This window comes from Battus philenor, unplaced genomic scaffold (genome assembly GCF_028537555.1).
Source record: "Battus philenor isolate CCGP_79_NKW_IND1 unplaced genomic scaffold, ilBatPhil1.0.hap1 SCAF_7, whole genome shotgun sequence".
NCBI classification, from domain to species: Eukaryota; Metazoa; Arthropoda; class Insecta; order Lepidoptera; family Papilionidae; genus Battus; species Battus philenor.
The window spans coordinates 13666975-13690853 of NW_027181737.1; the positions used below are offsets into that span (position 1 = coordinate 13666975).

The 23879-nt window shown below is 33.8% G+C and overlaps 1 protein-coding gene across 3 annotated transcripts in view; it reads right to left on the minus strand.

The window, feature by feature from the left end:
* LOC137931236 (four and a half LIM domains protein 2-like) overlaps positions 1–23879 on the minus strand; it is a 230379-nt gene that overhangs the window by 70349 nt on the left and 136151 nt on the right. For all 3 annotated transcript variants that reach the window (XM_068774657.1, XM_068774655.1, XM_068774656.1), the window contains 4 exons: positions 5921–6068; positions 5136–5352; positions 4939–5042; positions 3624–3767 (listed from right to left, as the gene is read on the minus strand). In XM_068774657.1, the coding sequence (XP_068630758.1) occupies positions 3624–3767; positions 4939–5042; positions 5136–5352; positions 5921–6068 (613 nt within the window). The remainder of the gene's footprint in view (positions 1–3623; positions 3768–4938; positions 5043–5135; positions 5353–5920; positions 6069–23879) is intronic.

Consider the following 23879-nt stretch of genomic DNA (forward strand, 5'->3'; position numbering starts at 1 on the left):
ACACTAGGCTGTTTTCCAGTAAAAACCTTGTGCGATGACCCAGATATTAGAAACGTATTTGTCACCTACTGACTTTTACGGGGCTTTAGAGGACGGCCGGCCTGCGGAGTTTACTCAGTTAATTTATTTAGACATCGGGGCATGAATGGGAGCACAGTTGCGGCTCATTAATATTGTCATGGGCATATGCGGGCGCATTGCAGAAGACGCGAATATTTCTTAGAGAAGAGAATATATAGATTTATTATTATTTTAATTAGGCACTGAAATAGATAAACACGATATAAATATATGTGAGTTTCATCTAACATTGTACAAACTTTGCCTTTAACTTTGGCCGTAATCATGCTAGTTAAAAAAACAATAAATGGATTGTCCAAATAATTTAAAAAACTCTAATTTATTTTTAATAAACAAAGAGTTTTTATTGAAATTCCGCAATGCTTTATAAAACTACCATTTATAATATTCAAAACACATTAAAAATATATTAACTAAGAAGGCATATTTTTTAATAAAAAAATATTTGACAAGAATCCTTGACATGTTGATTGATTATTCTGTTTTTATAAAGTTATATCATACTGAAAGTGTATGTGCATAAATATGTGTTGTAAAAGGTTTTCTACATAAATACTAATAAATAACAAATACTACACAATATCCAATTTTAGAGATCAAGGAAGTGTACTTTTACCATCTTTTTAAATGCAGACAGCGATTTAGCGCATTTCATTCTGGTAACTCATTCTCTAACCTGACATCGACAATAGTGTAAGATTTCTCTATAAATGCAGTAGAACTAGTAGTCATAGACAATTTCAATTCTCCGATGATCTAAGCAACTTAACATGTGAGTCATGTAATGAAAGAAATCTAGATCATATACAATATGTAACGAGGTATTAGTGGAAGTACAGAGGTAAATATTACAATATCAAATACTGATGTTTAAGTTGCGAACAAAGACGGAAACCCATGGTAAATATGCCTTGACTGGGAATCTTGGTTTGAGTCGTTACGTTTATATTACATCAGATTAAATGAATATCATTGAAGCAAATTTAAAATACGAGATAAATCTTTATGAATATGAAGCATTTTTAAAGCAAATCCGTTATGACTTAACGGCGCAAAAACTAAAAATCACACGAACTATTTCAATTACTAAAAATTGAGATTTCTTTCAAAAAGCATAATTAGTTACTTAAAACATGTGTCGAATCATTCATATAGTCGAGTGCGGTGAATATTGTAAAGGGGAGTTGTAATTTACTTTGCGAACACTGTCCACCGTAAACATGAAGATAGACAAACGATAAGTGCTGTAGAACATTATGCTTGGATTTAAGATGTCACCTAATGAAGTACATTTGTTCCTAAAATTCAGCAAAGAGATCTTACAGACTGTAACAAAGAGAAATAAAACAAAGCAATAAAGGTTATAGTATATAGTAAGGTATTACATTATAAATAAAAAATTACAAAAATTGTATGTGAACGTATTTAGATAGACAAATAGGATGAATATAACCAAAGACAAGAATTCAATTGTACTGTGATGTTTTGGGAGGAAAGAAGCGAGAAAGGTGATGTAAAGAAGAAGACAAAACCAGAGGAATATGAGATATCGTAAAAAAAATAGAGGAATGTATGTCTGAGATTGTGGCAGAAGAAAGGAGAGTAAAAATAAAAATAGAAGAGAAAAAATATTTAAGTGGAAAGAACTTTATCCCTCCCAAGGGTGAACGAAAGGTCCCCAATATGGTGGCAGGTTGAGAGCAAGATGCGAAATGGAACTGGGTAGGAGATTCTCTTGGGGCAGCATCTCTTCCTTCTTGAATTAGACGAGCGCCGCCACATTTTTTTGCGGTTTTATGCAAAGATGGTAAGCGACGCAATAAAGCGCAACAAACTGTCGTAAAGAAGACTGGAATGTGATATAAATATTAAGAAAAAATGTAATATAGAATTTTATTATGTTAGAGTATCACAGGGAATGTAAATAAGAAAAGTAAATCCAAAACGTAATATTATAACCAGTGAGGTGAAGAATGATAGATAATATGAAGTATGAAAGAAGGAAGCAACTGTGATGAAAGCGAGAGAGAGTGAGTTTTAAAAGAAAAAGATTTGTAATCTAAGTATCTGTCCTAAAACATAATAGGGGCAACGAGAGACCCCCAAAAACGATATATATATATATGTGTGTAATGATGCTTAGATACGTTCAAAATAATCAGGAGATAGCGATCCATTGTCGTAACTATGTGATATTATTAGACAAAATGGTGCAAGGTTTTTGCATACAGAAAGTGACGATCAGATGTTCTTAATGCAATCACCAGAAAGACCAAACGAGATTGAAAACGTTATGAATATCACCGCCCGCCAATCAATGTTTGATGACTCTGTGTTTGGCATTAATCGGTGTAACATAACTCCTCAAGATGCCCCGTGGAGGGGTGAAACACGTGTTGAGTGATTTGACGGTGGCAGTTGTCTAATTTGCCTTGTTTGCCGGATGCGCATTTATCAGCGGGCTGGCGGGCGGTGCACTTTGTTGCACGACTACCACTGCATGTGCGGAAGTGGCTAAATATTGGTCCTTTTCTTACTTCAAACTTACGCTATCAGACATACATAATATATTGCCATAATATTCAGCAAGTATATCATCATCATTTTAGCTATGGGACGCCCAATTCTGGACATAAGCCGCCCTGATAGATTTACAATAGAACCGGTAAGAAACAGCCTGCGACTATTATGTGGTTAGAACAGTACATATCTGCATTCTTTGTATGATCAACGCTTCAAGGTTAGTCGTATAAAGAAATATAGAGACATTATTTTGTCTAGAGACATGTTTAAAATACAGATGGAAGCTGCGTGAGTTAGAGCTCCACTATAACTAAACATCTTCCTCCATCTTTATGATTAGACTTCGAATTCAAGCTTGATCGAAATAGCCAAATTGCGGCACAAACACTACAAAACAATTATCAAGAACGACGGACTAGTGTCCAGATTTATTCAATAGATGCGATAATGGAAACTGTATCTGTATCTACCATAGAATAATAATAAACAAATTTATAAATAAACGCGGCATCAATGACTTCTATTCCGGTCGCAAACGTCTCACCTGCCGGCCAAATGTTTACCAGATGTAAGAGATGACTCTCTGTCAATATATTATACCGTTTAAACCTTCCGACATTATTAATGAAACGTAGGATTAGCAACAACATTCCGATATAAACCAAATTGTTTTTGGAATTGAGGATTCTAGGATCTACCTACAAGGCCGACATGACACTGGATGAACATAATAGTCCAGGAGTGGAAGTTCTACGGTTGAAATGATGATGACTTTAACATTTTTATGTTGAAAAAATTTACAGTAAAATTAGCATATTATTAATAAAAATCAGCGCTATACGAGTAAGAATCTACTTTATTTGATTTCTTTCTTTCTGTAAAACGTTCACTCATTTGAAAGATTTCAGGATATGGTTAAGTATATATGAATTATACACAAACACTCGTGAAATGAGATATCTAGAATCAGTATAGTACTGAAGATAGCAGAGGTTCAGATCTATTTAAAAGGTTCTTACCTCATCACAGGCGTGGCATCGAGGCTTGAGGCGCTGGGAGTAATGCCGAACGCAGAAGAGCTGACCATCCAGTGCACAGTACGCCAACTCTACCAGTAACTCGTCGCAGTCGGTGCAAGTAAAGCAGGCAGGGTGGAACGCAACCTACAACAGCAATAAGCCTTACAATAGGAAATACAATACTATAGTTCATTCGCGTTACTACGAGTAATAGTGCGATATTAATGCTACCGTAACCGCTGTACCGCGACATAAGTATGCGCGGAGCGAGACGGACGACAGTATCGATTGCTCCGTTCCGTCTTAGGATTCCATCTGTCATTATTTGTAAAGGCGTGGTGCAGTAGTTTTAGTAGCTCTACAATAAGCATACTTTAGAACAGAACGTGTTCCAAGTTTTATTAATTAGGTCGACGGACAATGATAATTAACTGCAATCTTAACGTGAAAGAACTATATATATACTTTGTTCGCTGATTAAAGGTAATATAGCGTTTCTCCAACCGCATCTTTGCAAGCAAGTTTGAGTTATATTCGAATATTTTTAATTTGTATTTAGAAATATATGTCAACTCCCGTTTCACGCGTAAAATGCAAACGTGTCGCGTTTTTATTCTAGATACAAGTTACTATAGTGCTTTTTCAACAGCACTTGTATGCAAGTGAAAGGGACGCATGTGAACAGTTGTAAAGAAATTTAGTGATGCATTTACATGCAGCCCTTTTAAACTTATGTTATAATTTTTACATATTTTTGCATATTCTTTACCGTCTCAATTGATGTAAAATGCGACCCAAAATAATTTATTACTCGTTACAGATAATCGATACAAGAACAGGACAAATCACAAGTTAAACAGAAATCAATTTAAAAATACTCCAAGTTGTCTCCAACTCAACTCTTTAGTTGTACCTGGTTGCTGGAGCAAAAATAGGAACAACAAAGTTCATTTGTAACGTTCCTTTTTGAACTTGACCTGCTTGATATCTTTTTCATTCGGTCACTCCTAAAATCTAAAATAACTTTATGACTTCATGCAATGATATCATGAAGTGGAAGAGACTACTTTGACGTCAGGTGACGTTTTGCAATCATTTAAATAAATTTTGTTACATTTACTTTTGAATACTTTGCCCGCGCAAACAAAGCTGTGGCAAGTTTGTTTTAGTACCTTGTTTACCAATTTATTATTTTTAATCAAAACGAAATAGACGAAACGCGAAATAAGTTTATAATTTATTTAAACAAGTTTGAAATTACCGCCATCTAGTGATGAGCTGCAACATTATGTAATAATAAATTTGTAAACATTACCTCTTCACCAATCCGCGGAGCTTGAACTGCAATACTTCCATTACGAATAGGTTTGGTACATCCCGAGCATTCCACAGAAGATCCGTGATGCTGGTAAGCGAGACCTAAAACAGCAAATATCAGATTAAGTATATAATGGAATACTTTAAAACTTTGTACTTTAATAAATCCTCTTGGCGGTAGATGGCGCTACTGACCGATATCGAGTGCTATTTCATTTCTTGCTGCTACAAAATTTTCGAACTCCTTGCGGTGAACCTCATCTATATGTTGACAATGAGATAGAGAGAGGTCTTGTTTGGGCAGTTGCATGGCTAAGGCACGAATTCTCCAAGAGCGCCATGCTGCAGAACCAGTGGCGCCACCTACACTAGTCGGGGCTCGCTCCGCTAACGACGCCCAGAAAAGTTCCGTCTGAAATATATGGAATTTTTTTAAAATAACGTATAAAATAGTGTTATTGGGTAATGAATAGATTGTCGTTCACATCGCTTGTTACTTATTTCGTATGTAGGGAGCGCCAAGCACTTAGCTACTCAGGTAAATGTTCCTTAGAGTGACAGGTAAAAGCTACCGATAAGGGACCCTAGCTTAGGAAGTTAACCGAAAACGCGACATTTTGTTACCTGAGAAGGAACCGAACCACTGTTTAATCGGTTTAACAAGTGAAATTCCTGACGAATTGCTTCAGTAAGGAATATTTGGGCATAAGATCACGAAAACTAATTAGAGAAAAAGAAATTGGCTTGCGGACATAAAAACCGTATAGTTGTAGACGTCACAGATTACCAAGAGGATCAGCTAAAAGCAGCCTAGTGTGTTCCAACGACTTTAAAAACATTCATTGTACTTTCTATAAATACTCGAAGAGCCTCTGTTCTTCATTGTAAGAAGTGGGATCAAATTCAAATCGATTTATCACCAAAATTATGTCAATTATGTCAAAGCTTCTTCTCTTTAAATAAAAAGATGAGAGATGCACCTGCTTAGCGGTGAGTCCAGGCGGGCTGTCGTAGGCGTGGTGGTTGACACGCGTGTCCCGCAGACCGAGTCGGTCGCGCACGGAGCCCAGCTCCTCGTGGTACACGGAGTGCTGCAACCGGTCGCAGCCGCAGGACTTGCATGTCTTCCTAAAATCACACAATAGATGTCATTACTTCTATTGATAACTATGAAATTTTTTTACATTATACTACCATGATTTAACATATAAATAAAAATCTAATTACGTATATCTATATCGTAGATACACGTAATTAAATTTTTACTTCTATTGACAAATATGAAAAATTGTTACATTATACAACCACGATTTAACATATAAATAAAAATCTAATTACGTATATCTATGCCGTAGATATACAGGTAAACGTAAAATATGCAAAATGGGAAGTACATAAGGTAGTCTTATCGCAAACAAAACATTAAACCTTACAAAAAAAACATTGGAAGGACTTATTCTTCATGGGAAAAAAAGCTGTCAACAAATGATAGAATAAAAATCCGATATATGTATTAAATTACAAAAAGGGTTTGAAATAAACATTAAAATAGAGAATAGTTGATATACAATTTATTTTAAAATGTACTACAGAAACAAAGACATTTTTAAGTAGATTATATATTTATATATATTATATAGCACTATATGTATAATAATTTTTGATGAAAATATAAAATAACACATCTGTATTGCAGCGGTTCGTACTAAAATTTAGCTACCATACATTTACGAATCAAAAATATTATTTGTAATGATAAAAGAAACATGAAGAAAATTGTACTTTTTTATGTTGTTACTCTGTTTTTTCTAATAATACCAGCACAATAAACAGTATTAATTAAAAAAAATATACCATAATAATATTGCTTATAAAAAATACCGCACGTAAAGGCAATAAAAAATCTCCGATTACTTTTAAGGACAACAGCTGTGTGGACAGATTATAAAAAAAATTACAGAAATTAAATATAAATTAGGCAACATGGAAAATTAAAACACGGAGCGTTCTTATATGGACATCCAAAATTTTTTTTTCTTCCGCATACTACATCTTAATACTATACCCAAGCACGCTATGCCATATCAGGTATAAATAAATTCGAGCGAAGGTGAAGACATACTGTAATTTAGTACAGATAAATATGGCCTTACAAAATTATCATGTAAATATGCGTTATGGTTAAAATTAGATTGCAATCGATGTGCACGGAAATGTCAACAAGTAAACAAGTAATAAATGTATATTTAAACCACGAAACCGTTGATGGATCATATGACGAATATGAATATATATAATACGAATATTTGGAATTTAGACATTTTTTTGTTGCATCTTGACATAGGTGATATGTCAAGATGCAACAAAAAAAATGACAAATGTGACATATGCAGAGACTTTCCGCGAATTCGACTCAGTCGTCCGTCCACCTGATGGGGAGCCTGTCCACGCCGCGTCCACCGACTCGTGGTCGTCTCTCGAGGACACGAAAGACACTACATAAATTATATAATTCGCTTTATAAACAAAGAACACAACCATGTGTGGGGTTTGTCTTATTGTTTTCAGCTGATGGATACCTACTACAAATTTTACGCTGCTCGCATCCAGCGAGTTGTCACAACATTCACTATGTCGTCGATCCAACGGTTTTTTTTTATACTCGTACTCCCTATCTGGTGTGGGACAGGGACTTTTTGTTTACATTTATTTTATTTTTCACATACTTTTTTTTATTTTCTTTCTCTTCTTTCATACTTCATATTATCTGTCGTTCATTTCTTTCTTTCCACAATTCCACCTTTCTCTTTCTCTCTGTATCGCCTTTCATTCATTCTTTTATATTTTCTTATATTCTATATCACATTTTTTACTTATATTCTATTTTTATTCTATATTCGATCCAACGGTTAGTGGTCAATACTTGAGAACCTTTAGTTAACAACGGCCATCTGTTCCACAAGCGATGTGCCATGCCCATTGCCTCTTCAGGCGACCAATTCTTTGAGCTACTAGATGATCTTGGTTCTTCTGCAGATCACCTCATTTCTGATCTCACGGTAAAATTTCGAGCTCAGCCCTCTCCATTTCCCTCTGAGTGACCCTGAACCTTCCTATGAGACCTGTACTTGGTCTCTATAGATATCGGCCCATATCCTCCGTGTTAGATATAAGACATTTATCCTATCGGCGATATGATAAATGCATTATGCGACAAATACTATATATGAAGACGTAGTAACGTTTATGGTGCCATCTGACTTGCAATAACCTAAAACTTAAAACTCAAATTGGACTAAATATCTTTCACTATGATCTATTCATTACAGTGGACTTCTATTAGCTGTTCTTAAAATAAATCGAGATGCGGTAGAAATTAGACAAAAAAAATAAAATGTAAAGGTAATAACTCAAGCTATAAGTTCGTTACAGGTGAAGATGTAGATTTACTTATTTTTTAAAACAGAGATAATTGCTAATACTGCATACATAATGTTTATGTAACTTTAACGAATATAATAGTAATAATTGTTTTTGATAAAAATGGTTATTTTCAATTACACTGTTGTGACTAATCACAAATACTAATAACAAATAAAATATGTACTACCAAGGTTAATGTATTTTATACCAAAATCATTTTAGCGAGTAAGCGGTATACTTCCAGTATTCGTTCTAAATTGTGCAAATTACCTGTAGAAGTTGTAACTGTCTGTTTAATTTCAATACTGTAAGTGGTAGAAATTATAATTAGCAGCGATCGAAATAGATGGAACGATTGTGTAAAACGTATATAATAATATGGATATTCCTATTATATTTTACAATTTAATAATTAATATTACGGGCACCGGGAAGTAATGTCGCTTTCTTAAGTTAAATTCACACGACTACATTTCAAACATGTTTTTATCTCCAATTAACTATATATTCACCTTCGTTATTGACAACTTTTTGTGATGCAGTACAAATTTTCAATGCCGGAGCGGTAAAATCAAACGGTTTTTCTGTAAAATATATCGACAGAAACGACGTTACTTTCCGATCCCTCTAATAATTAAATAAAATATAGGAAATTTATTCAAACGTGGCACTTCTGTTGAGAGCAATTATCGATATTATTTACGAAATGTACAATAATCTTTAGTATTAGTGCAACCTTTGATTGTTAATCACAGTGTATCTTTGCGTAAATTTTATTCTTTATACATGTATTCACTTTTAGAAAGTCGTACATTTGGTTCATTTTTTATATATATCTTTATTTATAACTTTTAGAAAATGGTTATGAAGTATTTGCTAGAACAATGATTATTTGTTGTTGCTTTTATTCACTCCTTTTGTTCTTTTATTCTTTCTGAAGCAAGTGCTATTCAAGTCTGTCTGTGTTTTTATTTATAATTATATTCATAATTATGTTTAAGTATGTAGGTTTTGTACACGTTAACTACCCGTTATTTTTACTTCTACTGTTTCCAAGCTGGTTGTCTGGAAGAAATTGCCTCATTAGATAAGACCTTTTGTTCTTTTTTTTAATATTTATTATGAACTGATGTACATAGATTTTAGCGTGTACGTAAAGATTATTAACTAACACGTTTAATCAATTAGATAATAAGTTACTCATCTATGGTAATAGTTTTAAAAAAATCACATTTATCAACTCGATTAGAAATAATGCACATTAAAAAATAAACATTATTTTCCAATGACAGATTTTTAATTTAGCAGTGTGACTATCCGGTGCAATTTTTAATTACAGACAAGGTGTATCCATGTTATGAGTTCACTGAATAACTACATTAGGCACTAATGCATTAACTCTAGATAAGTTTAAATTGTATTTAATCAGAATAAAACAAAAAAGAACCCGTTACGTATTTATTGGTGGTTTTTTAGAATTCTATTTCTTATTTATAATTTCGTTTGTAAGAAAAAGCATTGTTATTAATGTCATATATATAAAATTTCAATAAAACGTCTCCACTTCTAAAGATAAATGCAATATAAATAGAATGCATCACTTCCCAGGAGTGCCAAACGTCTGGACGTGTATGGTCTTTTTTCTGAAATACGCGATCGCCAGTGGGGTGAGAACGATCATAAATAGATTCCAGATTTATGTTCAGTGTTGCCACGTGTCAATGATGTCGAGGGTCGAGGGGACAATGATTCATGGGTATTAAGAGTTCTTTATAGATTGATATATCAGCTATCGCTTTATAAAACTCACACGTCACAGATTGAACTGGAATCATTAATTCTACCAAGTTGCAGATTAAACAGGAATCAATTACGCTCCCAAGTTACTGGTTAAATAGAAATCACTTTTTAAAAACACTACTGAGGCGCTCTTCAGTTTACGTATACATTATAATCACGTTGAAATTATCACGCGTTATATGAAGGTTTGCTGCATATTAGGGTTGTCACGTTTTTTTTCTAAAATAGTCAACGTATTATTTATTTATGTGTCAACCCTGTGAGATTAATAATCCGCTCATACAATTTGCATGAACAAACAAGAGCAGAGTACCAAAGCGCTCGTGACGAGCTGTCGTGCACCTAATAAGTCTGCGATCTTGCATGACCGTCTGCCACACATCACTGGCCGTAACACAAGGTTCGACATCGTTAAGTGTGATATCATTATGCAGATTATTTATTGATTTTTATTATACTTGTCTTAATACGTTTTTGTTTAAAATTTTTGGTCTTAGATAAGTTTAATCGTAAATAATAATTATTTTATCTGGTTTAATAAAAAATATTTTCTTTTATTGCACATTGCATTTTCTAATGTAAAACTAGAGCGTAGGTGTGCATCGTATATCGCAGTTTCGATCCCGGGATACAGTCTTAATTAATTCACACTTTGTGTGTGTGTGTGTGTGTGTGTCTTTAACAATATAAGATTGCTACTGCTCATAAACAAGTTTCCAGAGGATGGGCAGCTGCGTCTTCAGCGTCACATAATACTACACCGAGATCGCCAACCCGCTTGCCAAGCATTGAGATTATAGTATATCCCCTTATATATATCTTTGAGTGAGACCTAGGCCTGGCCAGAAAAGACGCCGACGACGATATGTAAAATTTAAATTTTTGGATTCGATAAAACATGTAAAGTTCCTAGGTATAACAATAGACTATAAAAGACGAAGGAGGCAGAGCATGTTTCGTCTGTTACACCAGGAAGGTGATTGAAAGCGTAATCATGAGAAACAAAAAATGAAATCAAAAATTAAAATAGGGTCGGGTAAGCTATTTAAACAAGAATAAAATCATAGACGAAAAAACTATAAACTGTAATAAATATACATCTGTTATACAAAAAATAATTAAAACTTTAATAAAGTAAGAATATACTGTGATACATTGTTACGGACAGACCTAGACAGTGATAATTGTGCAGAGGATGAAAGGAGATGCAAAGAAGGAAATTTAGAATGATTGAGAATGTTAGATTATGTGATATATGTCAGAAGAGTGAATGAACGATTATGTGAAGACTGGAAGAAGAGAGCTAAAATAAAAGACACGTGCAAAATTTATTAAAAATGTATAAGTCCCTTTTCCAGAATAAGCTAGGGGTGTATGAGAAGCCCTTTAACACAGTGTACATATAAAAAAAATAAAAGGTTAAATAACACCAGGGCCCCTGTCAATAGGGGCGGATGAGCAGACTTCTCAGATCTGAAGTATATCATACGAACAGGTCATAGACTCATTTTGATCTCAATAAGAAATGTAAACAAACCGATGTTAAAAAAAAAGTTTTTTATTTCACTCTTAATTTTTATTTCGGAAAACGTTAATTAAAACTGACTATTTTCAGTTCGTGAATACTAAAATGAACAAGCTAAAGAAAAATACCATTCAATGTTTTACATTGTATAGGGCATATGCACAGATGTGATTTCAAAAGTACAATGTGACATCTCATAAAGCCAATGCTACATTATTTTTAACAAACTAGATTAACACTTTTCAAGCTAACTCCTCCTTCACAAATGTGATATATGTTAATAGTAATTTTATATAGAAACGTGATATGATAACTCTTGAAGTAGAACGGAAGTATCATATATATAAGTATTGTTAAACGATATACAATTATGAATGTAGGAAAAATATAAACGTGCCGTTTCGCAAAGCTAATAAACATTCACTTTTTTCGGTTATTGTTCACTGTAATTCTTTTTTATAACACGTTAGATACAAGCAGTACAAGACCGGTTATTGTCGCGATCTTTGGGGCAGGCTTATGCCTTGCCATGAGCGTCTATCAGCTGATGTTATGGTGATAATGATGATTGATGACGTCTTAATGATGAGATCGAGCTGTTCTATCTATACGCCTGGCTAACTTTTTTATCGTACATTACATCTAAATTAATTGTTTGTTAAGTGGTTTATGTGAGACTGATTATAACACGACATAACTTGAGATGGATTGTTCAATATTTTTTAAGTTTTCAAAACTTCTTTTCAGCCGATATACGCCCACTGCAAATCAAAGGCCTCCACGAAAGGCCCCCAATGTGACCGGTCCTGCGCTGCCCGCATTCGGCGACCTTTCGCAACTTTAACTATGTCGCCACTCAAGAACCTTTCGACCCTAACGGCCATCGGGTCTACGAGCGATGTGCCCCGCCCACTGCGACTTCAGACTGTCATTTACTTATTTAATGGAATCAGGCGTTACCTCGCGGAAGTCCATCCTAAGTAAGAAAAGGACCAATATTTAGCCACTTCCGCACATGCAGTGGTAGTCGTGCAATAAAGTGCACCGCCCGCCAGCCCGCTGATAAATGCGTATGCGGCAAACAATGCGAATCACACAACCGCCACCACCAAACCACTCAACACGTGTTTCACCTCTCCACGGGGCATCTTCAGGAGTTATGTTACACCGATTAGTGCCAAACACAGAGTCACTGTTGACTCTGTGTTGGCTGGCAGGCGGTGCATTTCATTGCACGACTACCACTGCATGTGCGGAAGTGGCTAAATATTGGTCCTTTTCTTACTTGTCATTTACTTGCTATGAATACAACTTGCGTACTACTTTTTCATCTTTCATAGTCTTTATAATTTAAACAATTTAATCTTAAATAACTAGTGAATTCTTTTACTACGTTTATATTTAATAACTTAATTTATTGTTTTTAATATTGGCTCTAAAAAGCGTCACGATTCAGATGATGTATAGTCAAAAATTCATATTGTAGTCTCGAATAAGTAATTGTTATACAATACAAAGTAATTTGTTACGTCTCAATGCTCATCGTTAACGATAATATTAATACGAAAATTGTTTTAGATATGACATTGGTTATGGATTATGATGTAACCTATGACGTCAACAATTTAGTACTTCTTTAATTCAATTAGGTGATCATCATTGTGTCAGCCGATAGGGGCCCATTGCAAGGCATAGGCCTCCATCGTCGTTACAATCTTACAATGCTTGTACCCTTGACTTTGCTACGTGGTCGTGGTCACCACTAGGGAACCTTTCGATCTTAACTTGCACGAACATTGTGCCCATTCAACAACCACTTCAAAGGAGGAATCCTACAAGCTACGTCCCCGACTTTACTTCTTGCGTATCTACTTATTTCTGATTTTATATCGCAGCGACTCTCCAAGAATAGCTCTCTTCGTTGCACTCTGGGTTACCATGAGTCTTCTTATATGTCACATCGTAAACAATTTTCAAATTACTACTGAAAATAAATAAAATTATTCCGCTGAGAGTAATGTTATTACGAAGATTGGTTTGACAATGACGATGTACAGAAATCGCTTCCTATATACACTACGATAATTTAAACCAAAAACATATACAAATTCTAAATTTAACTCGTTAGGGAAGCGGTGGACGACAGCTAGGCAACTTGCCGAATAACACTACCTGCCGCCCGAGTGCGTTACTCCGTCATATCACGGGCGAACGTCCAATGAATCACTTCTTCAATAGTGTAACCACGAATTTTGAAAAAATAAACAGTACATATAATTACATTTTTCCTATTACATATAAAAAGTCACATAAAATAAACAACTTCACAACTAACACTTTGGAAATTGAATTCTAAAAAAAACTTCAATATATTGTACCTAATGGAAAAACTTTTTATACATCTTCCATAATATAAAATTACAGAACGGAATCGTCGATTAATAGTAGGACTGGCCAAAAAATTCTACAAACAACGGATAGAGTTATGCGTAGTATTTTTCTATATATAATAATTTCTTTTTTTCTTTCGGAAACTGCCGTTTCTCTTAGTTACATTTACAGCTTTCATTTCAAGGAGGCAGAGCGATGAAAGCCAAGTTTTTAGTAATGACACATGATTACATAGATTGTTATGCTGCCGCGCTCTTAAGTAACTTAAAACTAACTAAATACCCTCGAGAAGGGACTTCGGATTGAACTGTCAAAGAAATAAAGTAACTACCAAAATCAATTAACACAGTTAGCAGTAGGCCTGAATAGTGGACGGCAAAAAGGTTAAGAGCAATCACCTTCTAGATAGACTGACCACCTTAGAATAGCGACAGAAAGAGAGTGGATGAAGTAAGCAGAAGAATGGAAGGCATTAGACAAAGTCTAGGTCTAGCAGTATCTTTTTCCTTTTTCCAAACGGAAAATCTGTATGCTTAATACAAGATGATTAAAATTGCGCTATTCAATCAATAAAATATTAATATCACTAGTTAAATTTCTTGCTAATATAAGTAATTTCGAGTCCATCAAAAATTTAAAAATCATGGCTATGCTAGTAAAACATGATAGTATCCGGAACACTGCGTCAACGTAAAACAGTAACGTACTCCCAAAAAGTTTTTCTCGATTACCGGTACATCACTAATGTTATATTTATATCATAAAAACTGAAAGGTTCAAAGGTGATCACTGGATTAGTGATGTAAATCGTCATTTCTTTGATGATAAAAATGTCGATACAATAACACTTATTAATTTACTTCTTAGACAAAAATTAGCTCTTATCTATTTGAACTGATAATTTTTCTGGCGTATGTTGATCATTAAGAATCCCAACTAAGTAATATGTCCTCCAAGTAACAATGTACCCAAAATATTTAAAATAAAAATCACGCTCATTAAGCTATTTGCGATCGCGAAAAAAAAGGGAAATGTTAGAAATATTTTCGCTTAAGATTTCGTGTTTTATTCCTAGAAATAATTTTCAACAAATATATCTAAACATAAGCTGGGTCCATATATACACGACTTGTAAAACATTTACACAAATGTTTTTTTGCCAACGGATACGTCGTTGAAATAACAAAGACACCGGACAACCTTACTTATTCATAAATATTAATCATAATTTATAAAATGACGAAAAAATGTCACCTAGGCCTTGTCTATAAAACTCATTGCGTTAAATTTCTGTCTCATCGGAGGTCTAAGCTAAGAAAAATAGATTTAATTATAACAATAATTTTAATAACACATAATTGTGTCATCTATAGTCTTTGCAACACCACTCACATTCTTATTTGATTACCTCGTGTTCCCTTTTTAAAAATTTGCATTAAAAAAAGTCGTCTCAAATAGATAAGATACGGTAGGAGTAAACAATTCAAGTCCATACCTGTTAACCGTCTCCTATATTAGCTGTGATATCATCCAATGAGCGAGAGTGGAGCGTTATCGGCAACCTTAACCGTGCCCCGTGCCCCCTGTCCCGTGCCCCCTGCCCCTTGCCCCGTGGCCATGCACCGACAAAGGCTCGTCTTGACATTTACGCGAGACCTCCCAACTCATCGGAGGTCGATATCGATTACGTCTTCACGTAACGATGGTCAGCACTATTTTTATCGTGTTTATTTATAGCAAATAATATCCGAATAGATTCGAATTTTAAAGACCAATAGTGTTGTACAAAATTATCGTAAAACTAAAATTATATATCGATATCATACTATATGTACTTGATTGTAACATGTTTGTAGTATTTTGAAAATTATATTTTAAGGTTAAATTTAATAATTCAATACACACATTATATATAGGTTTAAGGATATACATAAAACGTCTACGTCCGAACGAAAAAACTTCGCAATCCTTGTTTTTTTTTAAATAAAATTGTCCTGTGTACTGCTATAATGTTCGACAATAATAATTTCATCACAGAATTCTATTATTTACATCCTCGTGTTTCTTCCATAGTAATATCAATTATTCGTTCTTTTATTCTTCATATACTCTTTCATACCTTTTCATTTCTTTTTTTCCGTTCAAACTTCACCTCACTTCTCTCGCCTTCCATCACCATAGTTTACAGAAACGTTTTGTGTATTACTTTATTTTTGTCTTTTTTACTTTCATATACATTATTCATGTTGTTATATGTAATAACTATGCTGAATAATTTAGAAAGTTTTCAGGGTAAAAATGGAAAATAGCAGAAACTTGAAAAATTGCAGAAAATACTTTTCAGCTTTGCGCGTTTTTCAGTTCACGCGGTACAAAATTATATTGTAGTTACGGGTCAGTGTTTATTGATAAGGAAATTAATTTATTTTATATGTAATCATCAAATAAAGTCATCATATTGAAATATGTTATATTAATATATTTTTTCTATAGCCAAATGACATGCAATAACTTCTGTAAACTAAAGTTTGAACAGTTATATGTGTGTAGTTATTTAACTGACTGCGATATTAGTTTTTCAATGAGAATAATGTTAATTAATAATTAAAGGATTAATAGGTAATGTCTGCGTGTTGCGCAAGTCGTTGACTCGGCCGTAGAGTCGATACCGCGGCGCATACCAATTAAGGGAATTACGAATGCCGTGAGAAACTTCGTTATCTCGTATCAGCTGCTGCAAACATTATTGTCTACCACGACCAAGTCTAACTTGACATAGCTTGACATCATGCCTAACATATTTATAATCATGAGTGATAAAATATCTCGTGATATTAGTGTGATATAGGAGGTAAAAAATAATAAAGAATTGAGAATAATTAATTTTTTGAACAAATGTATGAAAGGCAAAAAATGAAGATAAAATAATGTAAATTTATAGAATCATAGAGGAAAAACGAAAGAAGTTAAACGATGTATGGAAGGAAACTATGGAAAAGAATTTGAGATATTGTGAAGGAAATTAGAGGAAAGAACGAAAGACATTAAGAAGGATAAAAGATGTTTACAGAAATAAAGACCCTGTCCATCGATGATAGTGGTAGAACGAGAGGCCCCAAAAACGTGGCCATATAGAATAAAATATTTATGATACAAAATCAAAATAGTATATATATGAAACATAAATTATTATTACACTTCTTACATTCCCACGGTTGTGGCCGGAAACCGCCCCGCGGATACAAATTTGATTGTTAGAAATCATTTTTGGCATCGCATTCCACTAAGTTCTCCACTATTAGTAATCATACGCTAATGTTATTCTAAAAAGTATAAAATCAAAAACTTACAGAATAGTAACTATTATACAAAATAATTTTTTAATATTTTTTACACAATAGAGATTAATTCTAGGATTCTTCTTTTCATCCGATAGACGCTCATTGCAAGGGGTATAACATAGCTTTAAGCTTGCCACGATGGCCGGTTCTGCGTTATCCGCAACAACCCCGTATCACAAATTTTTTATAGACAAATTAAAAACTTGTATCTGTATAAAAGCTAAAATTACAATACGATACAAGGAAAAACATAACATACACTATACTATATGATTATAGAAATAAAATATAATTTAAAATGTTTTTTAAAAGGTATAAAGATCAAAAACAATTATGTGTACAAATTGGTAAACGACAAAATTTTTTTATGTACAGTTTCACCAGAATTAAAAGTTTACATGACATGATAATGTTTATGTTCCATGTTTCGGTTATATTTAAAATGTATAAAGAAAGAAGTTTTCATTTATCTATAAAGACGTATTTCTTACAATGTAATCCATCAGCAGAACTTTTAAGTTATTCACTTAATAGTCGTCGTCATTTCATGCTATATACGTCTACTTTAAGGCATTGGCCTCCCCCAAAAGGAGGGCTATTTATAAAGGGGTTACAATATATACAATCGCCACGGTTAGCAAGGGAGTTGGCGATTGGAGTGTGGTATTATGGTACACAGAGGATGCTTGTAATTCCATATAATTAATGCATGAACTGTGAATCGCGACCTACAATCGCAAATCTTAGTCCTTTACCGGTGGGCTACCCCTACTTGCAAACATAAAAGTAGACTAAACGATAATATATTCCTCACGTATTATTTTGATTTATCGATTAAAATTATTTTTTGTGGATATATTTAATTTTATTTTATTAAAATCTATTTGTACTTTATAAAGGTATAGATATCGTTAAACATTAAAAATTCAAATACACAGCCTAATTAATATAAAGTCAAAATTAAACTAAAAAAATATATATATACTTTCAAATTTCAACACTTCATATACGATACTATAACATACACTGAAATCATGTACAATCATAGACAAATGTTCGCTTTTTAAACATAAATAATACAAGAAAGCACTTTCTTATATAAAAAACGTTGCGTATTTAAAACGGTTTTAATTGAATACGTAACAATTCGGTTAAAACGATTAACAAGTTTAAGCACCTAACTTTCATCATTGAGATCATCTCATAAGTTGCATTACTCTTACTGTTCTAATTAGCGTGTCGTTACGTCTATTAGGGCAATTAGTGATAATAACTAGATATGGCAGCAAAATAATATATGATGAAAGAGTTTACAATTTTTTTACACCTATATTACACAGACAATGGCATCTGTACCTTTCTTCCTTTCTTTTTACAATTATATTTTTTTTTAATTTCGAATTTTCTTTTTGGTCGCGTTTCTACATGTCAGTGCTAAGTTTCTTAAAGTATTTCTTAACTCAAATGTTAGGTTCTTAAATTATTGTGCCTCTAACACCGGGCCACACCTTTTAAGGTCCTGCCAGTGCGGATGGGTTGAGTCTGGTTTTAGAGTTTTATGATGCCTAAGATCTTGGCCTCGGGCTATAAACGACTGTTTTGTATTTAGTAGCAGCCTCCACGCACCTAAGGAGTTACAACTAACACAATACATTTTATGTCGTACTATATACCTGACATTAACATATTCTTTTATAAGCATCATCATTTCAGCCGCAGGACGCCCACAGCTGGCCATACGCCTACCCCAGTAAACAGGCAAAAGGGCACAGAAGTCCACATCGCCCAAAAAGACTTGGGGAGCTTGGAGAAGCTTACAAGTAAAGCCAAGCTTCTGCCCCAGGAAACCGAACTATGTATGTATACTAAACTATACTGTCTATATGTATACTAAACTATATGCCATACTATTGGGTGATATCTGTTTACAATACAATACACAACAAGATGAACCATGGTAATATTGCTGGTAATAAAGTAAATAACTAAATAATTTGATAAATATATTGTAAACAGATTAGACTATATAAAGGTCAGTTATTCAATAATTATTTATACCGTAACACATTTGGTTCACCGGCCGTGGTTTTGTAACGAGACATTAATGTTTATAACACATGTCGTTAAAATGGTTGCGCTTTGTTCCGCGCGTACATTTCGGCGTGTCATCCATAAAACATATTCTACGAGAAATTAGTTTGGCAACTGACTTTGTTTTTGAGAGATCTTTTCCAAAATCGCATTTTTTAAATATATAATACGGCCCCGTTTTTTGGGCCTCTCTTTGACCCTGTTATGAGTGAACAGGGTCTTAAATAACAATTTTTGAAATATTTTTAATAAATTTCCATACGTATATTTCATACTTCTCAATGTCTTTTAGTCTTTCCTCTAATTTACTTCACAATATCTTTCATTCCTTTCCCTACTTTCCTTCCATACATCTCACTTCCTTCACCTTCCGCCCGGAGTTGTACTATTTTTGCTTTTATTATTTTTATCATTTATAAAACAGTTTATTATAGAAAATCAAGAAAATTTTTGATCTAACATGTCATCTAGCACTAACAATAATTCATTCAATGAATCCATCCTTGAAAAAAATATATTAATAACATCTATTCGACTTTCAAATAACTGCTGCTTAATGTTTTTATTTCACAATTTCAGTTACTGGTCATTAGCCATTATGACTAGTGAAATAAAACGGATTTTTAAGTTCTTACGCATAAATAAATGTGTAGCATTATGAACGCGCAACGAATTATTTTGCTATGCGATTTATACAAGTACGCTTTTAATAAAATTCAGTGTTTTAAAGAAAAATTAACGAGAACTAGATACGTTGTAATTAAAATAGCTTATTAATGAAATTATTTAAAATCTAATTGTTGAAATTAAAAAATACTTTTTCAATACTTCTTAATACTAAACAATTTCACCTTTCTTAATTTCTATTTTACATTGCAGAAAGTTTACACAAGAATAAACAATTTTTTGTTACTTTCTAAACATTAGTCTCGTCTTTTCTGGTGATAGATGCCCACTGCAAGGCCAGAGCTTCCTCCAAAGATGTCTATGGGGGATATATTATAACAGCCACGTTTAGTAGACGATTGGCGATTGCAGTATGGGATATATATAATTAATACACAAAGTGTGAATTATATATAAGACCGTATGCGTATAAGATCGCAGATTTTAGTACTTTACCAGTGTAATTTTTCTATTATATTTTCGTTCTCTCTCTCACCTTTTATAGTTTCTATTTCTACAACCTCATCACATCTCATAATTTCTTTTGTTCTCTTCTTCATTTTACATTCTTTGATATCCTTTAGTTTACGATTTCAAATTCCTTTTTCCAATTTTTTTATATTTCACATTTTCCCTCGTTATATACCCGACCTAATACATAAATTCTAATCTTTATTTTTGTTTGTAACCTCCTAACTACTAACTACTGTTTAATTATTGGGTTATACTCTCAAATCACGGTAACACCAATTAGCAAACCAATCTTTGTTTTTCTCATGTTTGAGGTTGTTGCTATTACATTCTTTGACTTTGAAAAAATTATACTTATTTAATGGAATTAGGCGTTACCTTGCGGAAGTCCATACTAAGTAAGATAAGGACCAATATTTAGCCTCTTCCGCACATGCAGTGGTAGTCGTGCAACAGTCGTGGTAGTTGTGAAGTGGCTAAATATTGGTCCTTTTCTTACATAATTATACTTATTTATGTTTTGTGATAAGTGTTTATCATTTTAAAAACCAGTGAAATCTAGACAGTAGTTTTGCATTTTCGTCCGTCTAAACTTTTGCTTTCAAATTAACGTTCGTTTATCGTCTTCTATTACTCAAGTGATAGGTTATCATAGGTGTGATGGAGGTTTTTATAAAAGAAGAGCGATAAGAATATTCATTATTAATAGACACATAAATTACTTGTAATACAGGATGTTTACAGGTAACACGCATGTAAATTTATATTATATCTGTTGCGATGCATAGATTTTAGGTCCCGTGTATTTTAAAACCAATCAAAAATCCGTCGACGGCTATTAATTCTTAGCATCGACGCAAACGAAACATCTCCCGATAAACCCGCGAACACATTGGACCGATTCCAACAGAGTAATCGCGAAAAATTATTCTGTCACATATTTCGAACGTGTACGAAATAAATAAATAAAGATGATTTATTACCCGCGCATAGATTTGACCGCTGGACGGTTAACGACGGCCGCAATAAATGACGATTGTAAATTAAGAATAGATTTATGATTGTTTTCATTGGACGCGGGAGTGCTGTGATTGACCGCCGTTTTGTTTTCGCTCCGGTGTGTAGTTGTCTTAAGGTAATTAAATACGTCATCTGTCTTTCAAGTTTTTCGATTCCTGATTACTTTGAAAGACTTAAAAAAAAGAGTTTAAATTAAAACGTAAGGAAAATATGTGACAGATATACCGCTCCGATACATTCGCAAAATTACAGGTAAGAAGTCAAATAAACGTAAATAAATGAAAATAACTTGAAATCAGAGCTGAGACTTCGCGGTTCTTGACCTCATTTATCTTTTATTTAAAAAAATCATTAATAAGAGACAGCAAGAACTACAGAGAAGCACAAGTAACCACAGATTAAAAATAATTTATTTACGCGTTAATAATATTGAGTGATAGGCTATGAATGTAAAAGCTTTAAATGATATAAATTTATAGCGCATTTGTTAACAAAACGCTTTAAAAATTTTTACACCTATTTCCGATGCCCTTGTATAAAATGATCGCTCTGGGATATGCAATAATTATTTTTTTGCACTCTGTATTTGGCACTAATCGGTGTAACATAACTCCTGAAGATGCCCCGTGGAGGGGTGAAACACGTGTTGAGTGATTTAACGGTGGTAGTTGTGAAATTCGCATTGTTTGCCGCATGCGCATTTATCAGCGAGCTGGCAGGCGGTGCGCTTTGTTGCACAACTACCACTGCATGTGCGAAAGTGGCTAAATATTGGTCCTTTTCTTACTTAGGATGGACTTCCGCAAAATAACGACTGGTTCCATTAAATAATTATTTTTTTTTCTAATGGACAGACATCAGGCATTATAAAGTCTGGAGGCACAGATCGTAAATAATTGTCATCGTTGTCGTCGTTTTAGCACATAAATGCCAATGGCCTAGGCTTTACCTAAAGATATCTATGGGGGATATACGATAATCGCCTCGCTAGGCAGGTGGATTGGCAATCGCAGGGAGGCATTATGGTACTGCCCATACTTTGGAAATTTTCCTATGAGCATTGGTAATCCTATATGACCAATAAACAAAGTGGGAATTAAAAAAGATTGTAACAGGGAATCTAGATCGCGACATACGATCGCAAGTCACAGTCCTCTAACTGTACTACCATAGATAATCTATAAACAATAATTGCTTTTAATGTTTAAGAAATCTGATTTAATAAAAAAACGATTTTTCTCACTATCGTCATATTATCATTAAGTTATTTATTATTTCTGTAACCAATGATTTTTGGCTATATATTTATACATGTAAAGCTTTACTACCAATAAACATACACCTTGTCTTGTTTGTTTGTGTAAATATAAATTTCATATTTTTTTTAAGATGTAATATCGTACCTGATAGAGTTCCAACAATTTGGCCGCATTTCAAAGATGACATATAGCTTTGACACAATATTAATGTTCGTTATTTTTTTTACTGATATTACACCAGTATATTATTCTGACATTACTAATGACAGCTCTGTGCTTTAATTATAGCGTGTTTCCTTAAAGAATAATAGAAAAGGCACTGGTCGGTGTAACATTACTCCTGAGGATGCCCCGTAGAGGGGTGAAACACGTGTTGTGTGAATTAACGGTGGTAGTTGTGTGTCGTATTGTTTGCCGCACGCGCATTTATCAGCGGGCTGGCGGGCGGTACACTTCATTGCACGACTACTGCTGCATAGCGGAAGTAGCTATATATTAGTCCCTTTCTTACTTAGGATGGACTTCCGCAAAGTCACGACTGAATCTATTACATATTTATGTTTCTAGAGAATGGACAGTGTGGACACACACTACTATCGCAAATCCGTGTGCCACGTGTGGCAATTATGGTATATCGCCAATTGATATCTTCGGGCGAGGTCTGTGCCTTGCAATATGTGAGTGTTCTATGGGCGGACACGACGAGCTTTTAAATAATTTATAATTTCTTGTGATAATACAAAGAGCAAAAGACTGTGCTCCTAACTTCGCTGTGAGATAGAATGAGAAATAAGATCTGTAGAAGAACGGAAATCCTTGATGCAGCTGGAATAATAATAGCCCGTGTCAAGTGGCAGTGCACGAAGCATGGCCTGCGCAAACGACGGCGAAAGATTTTCGAATGGTAACCATAAGTCGGTAGACAAGCGTGGGTCCCCTACTAGGTCGACGA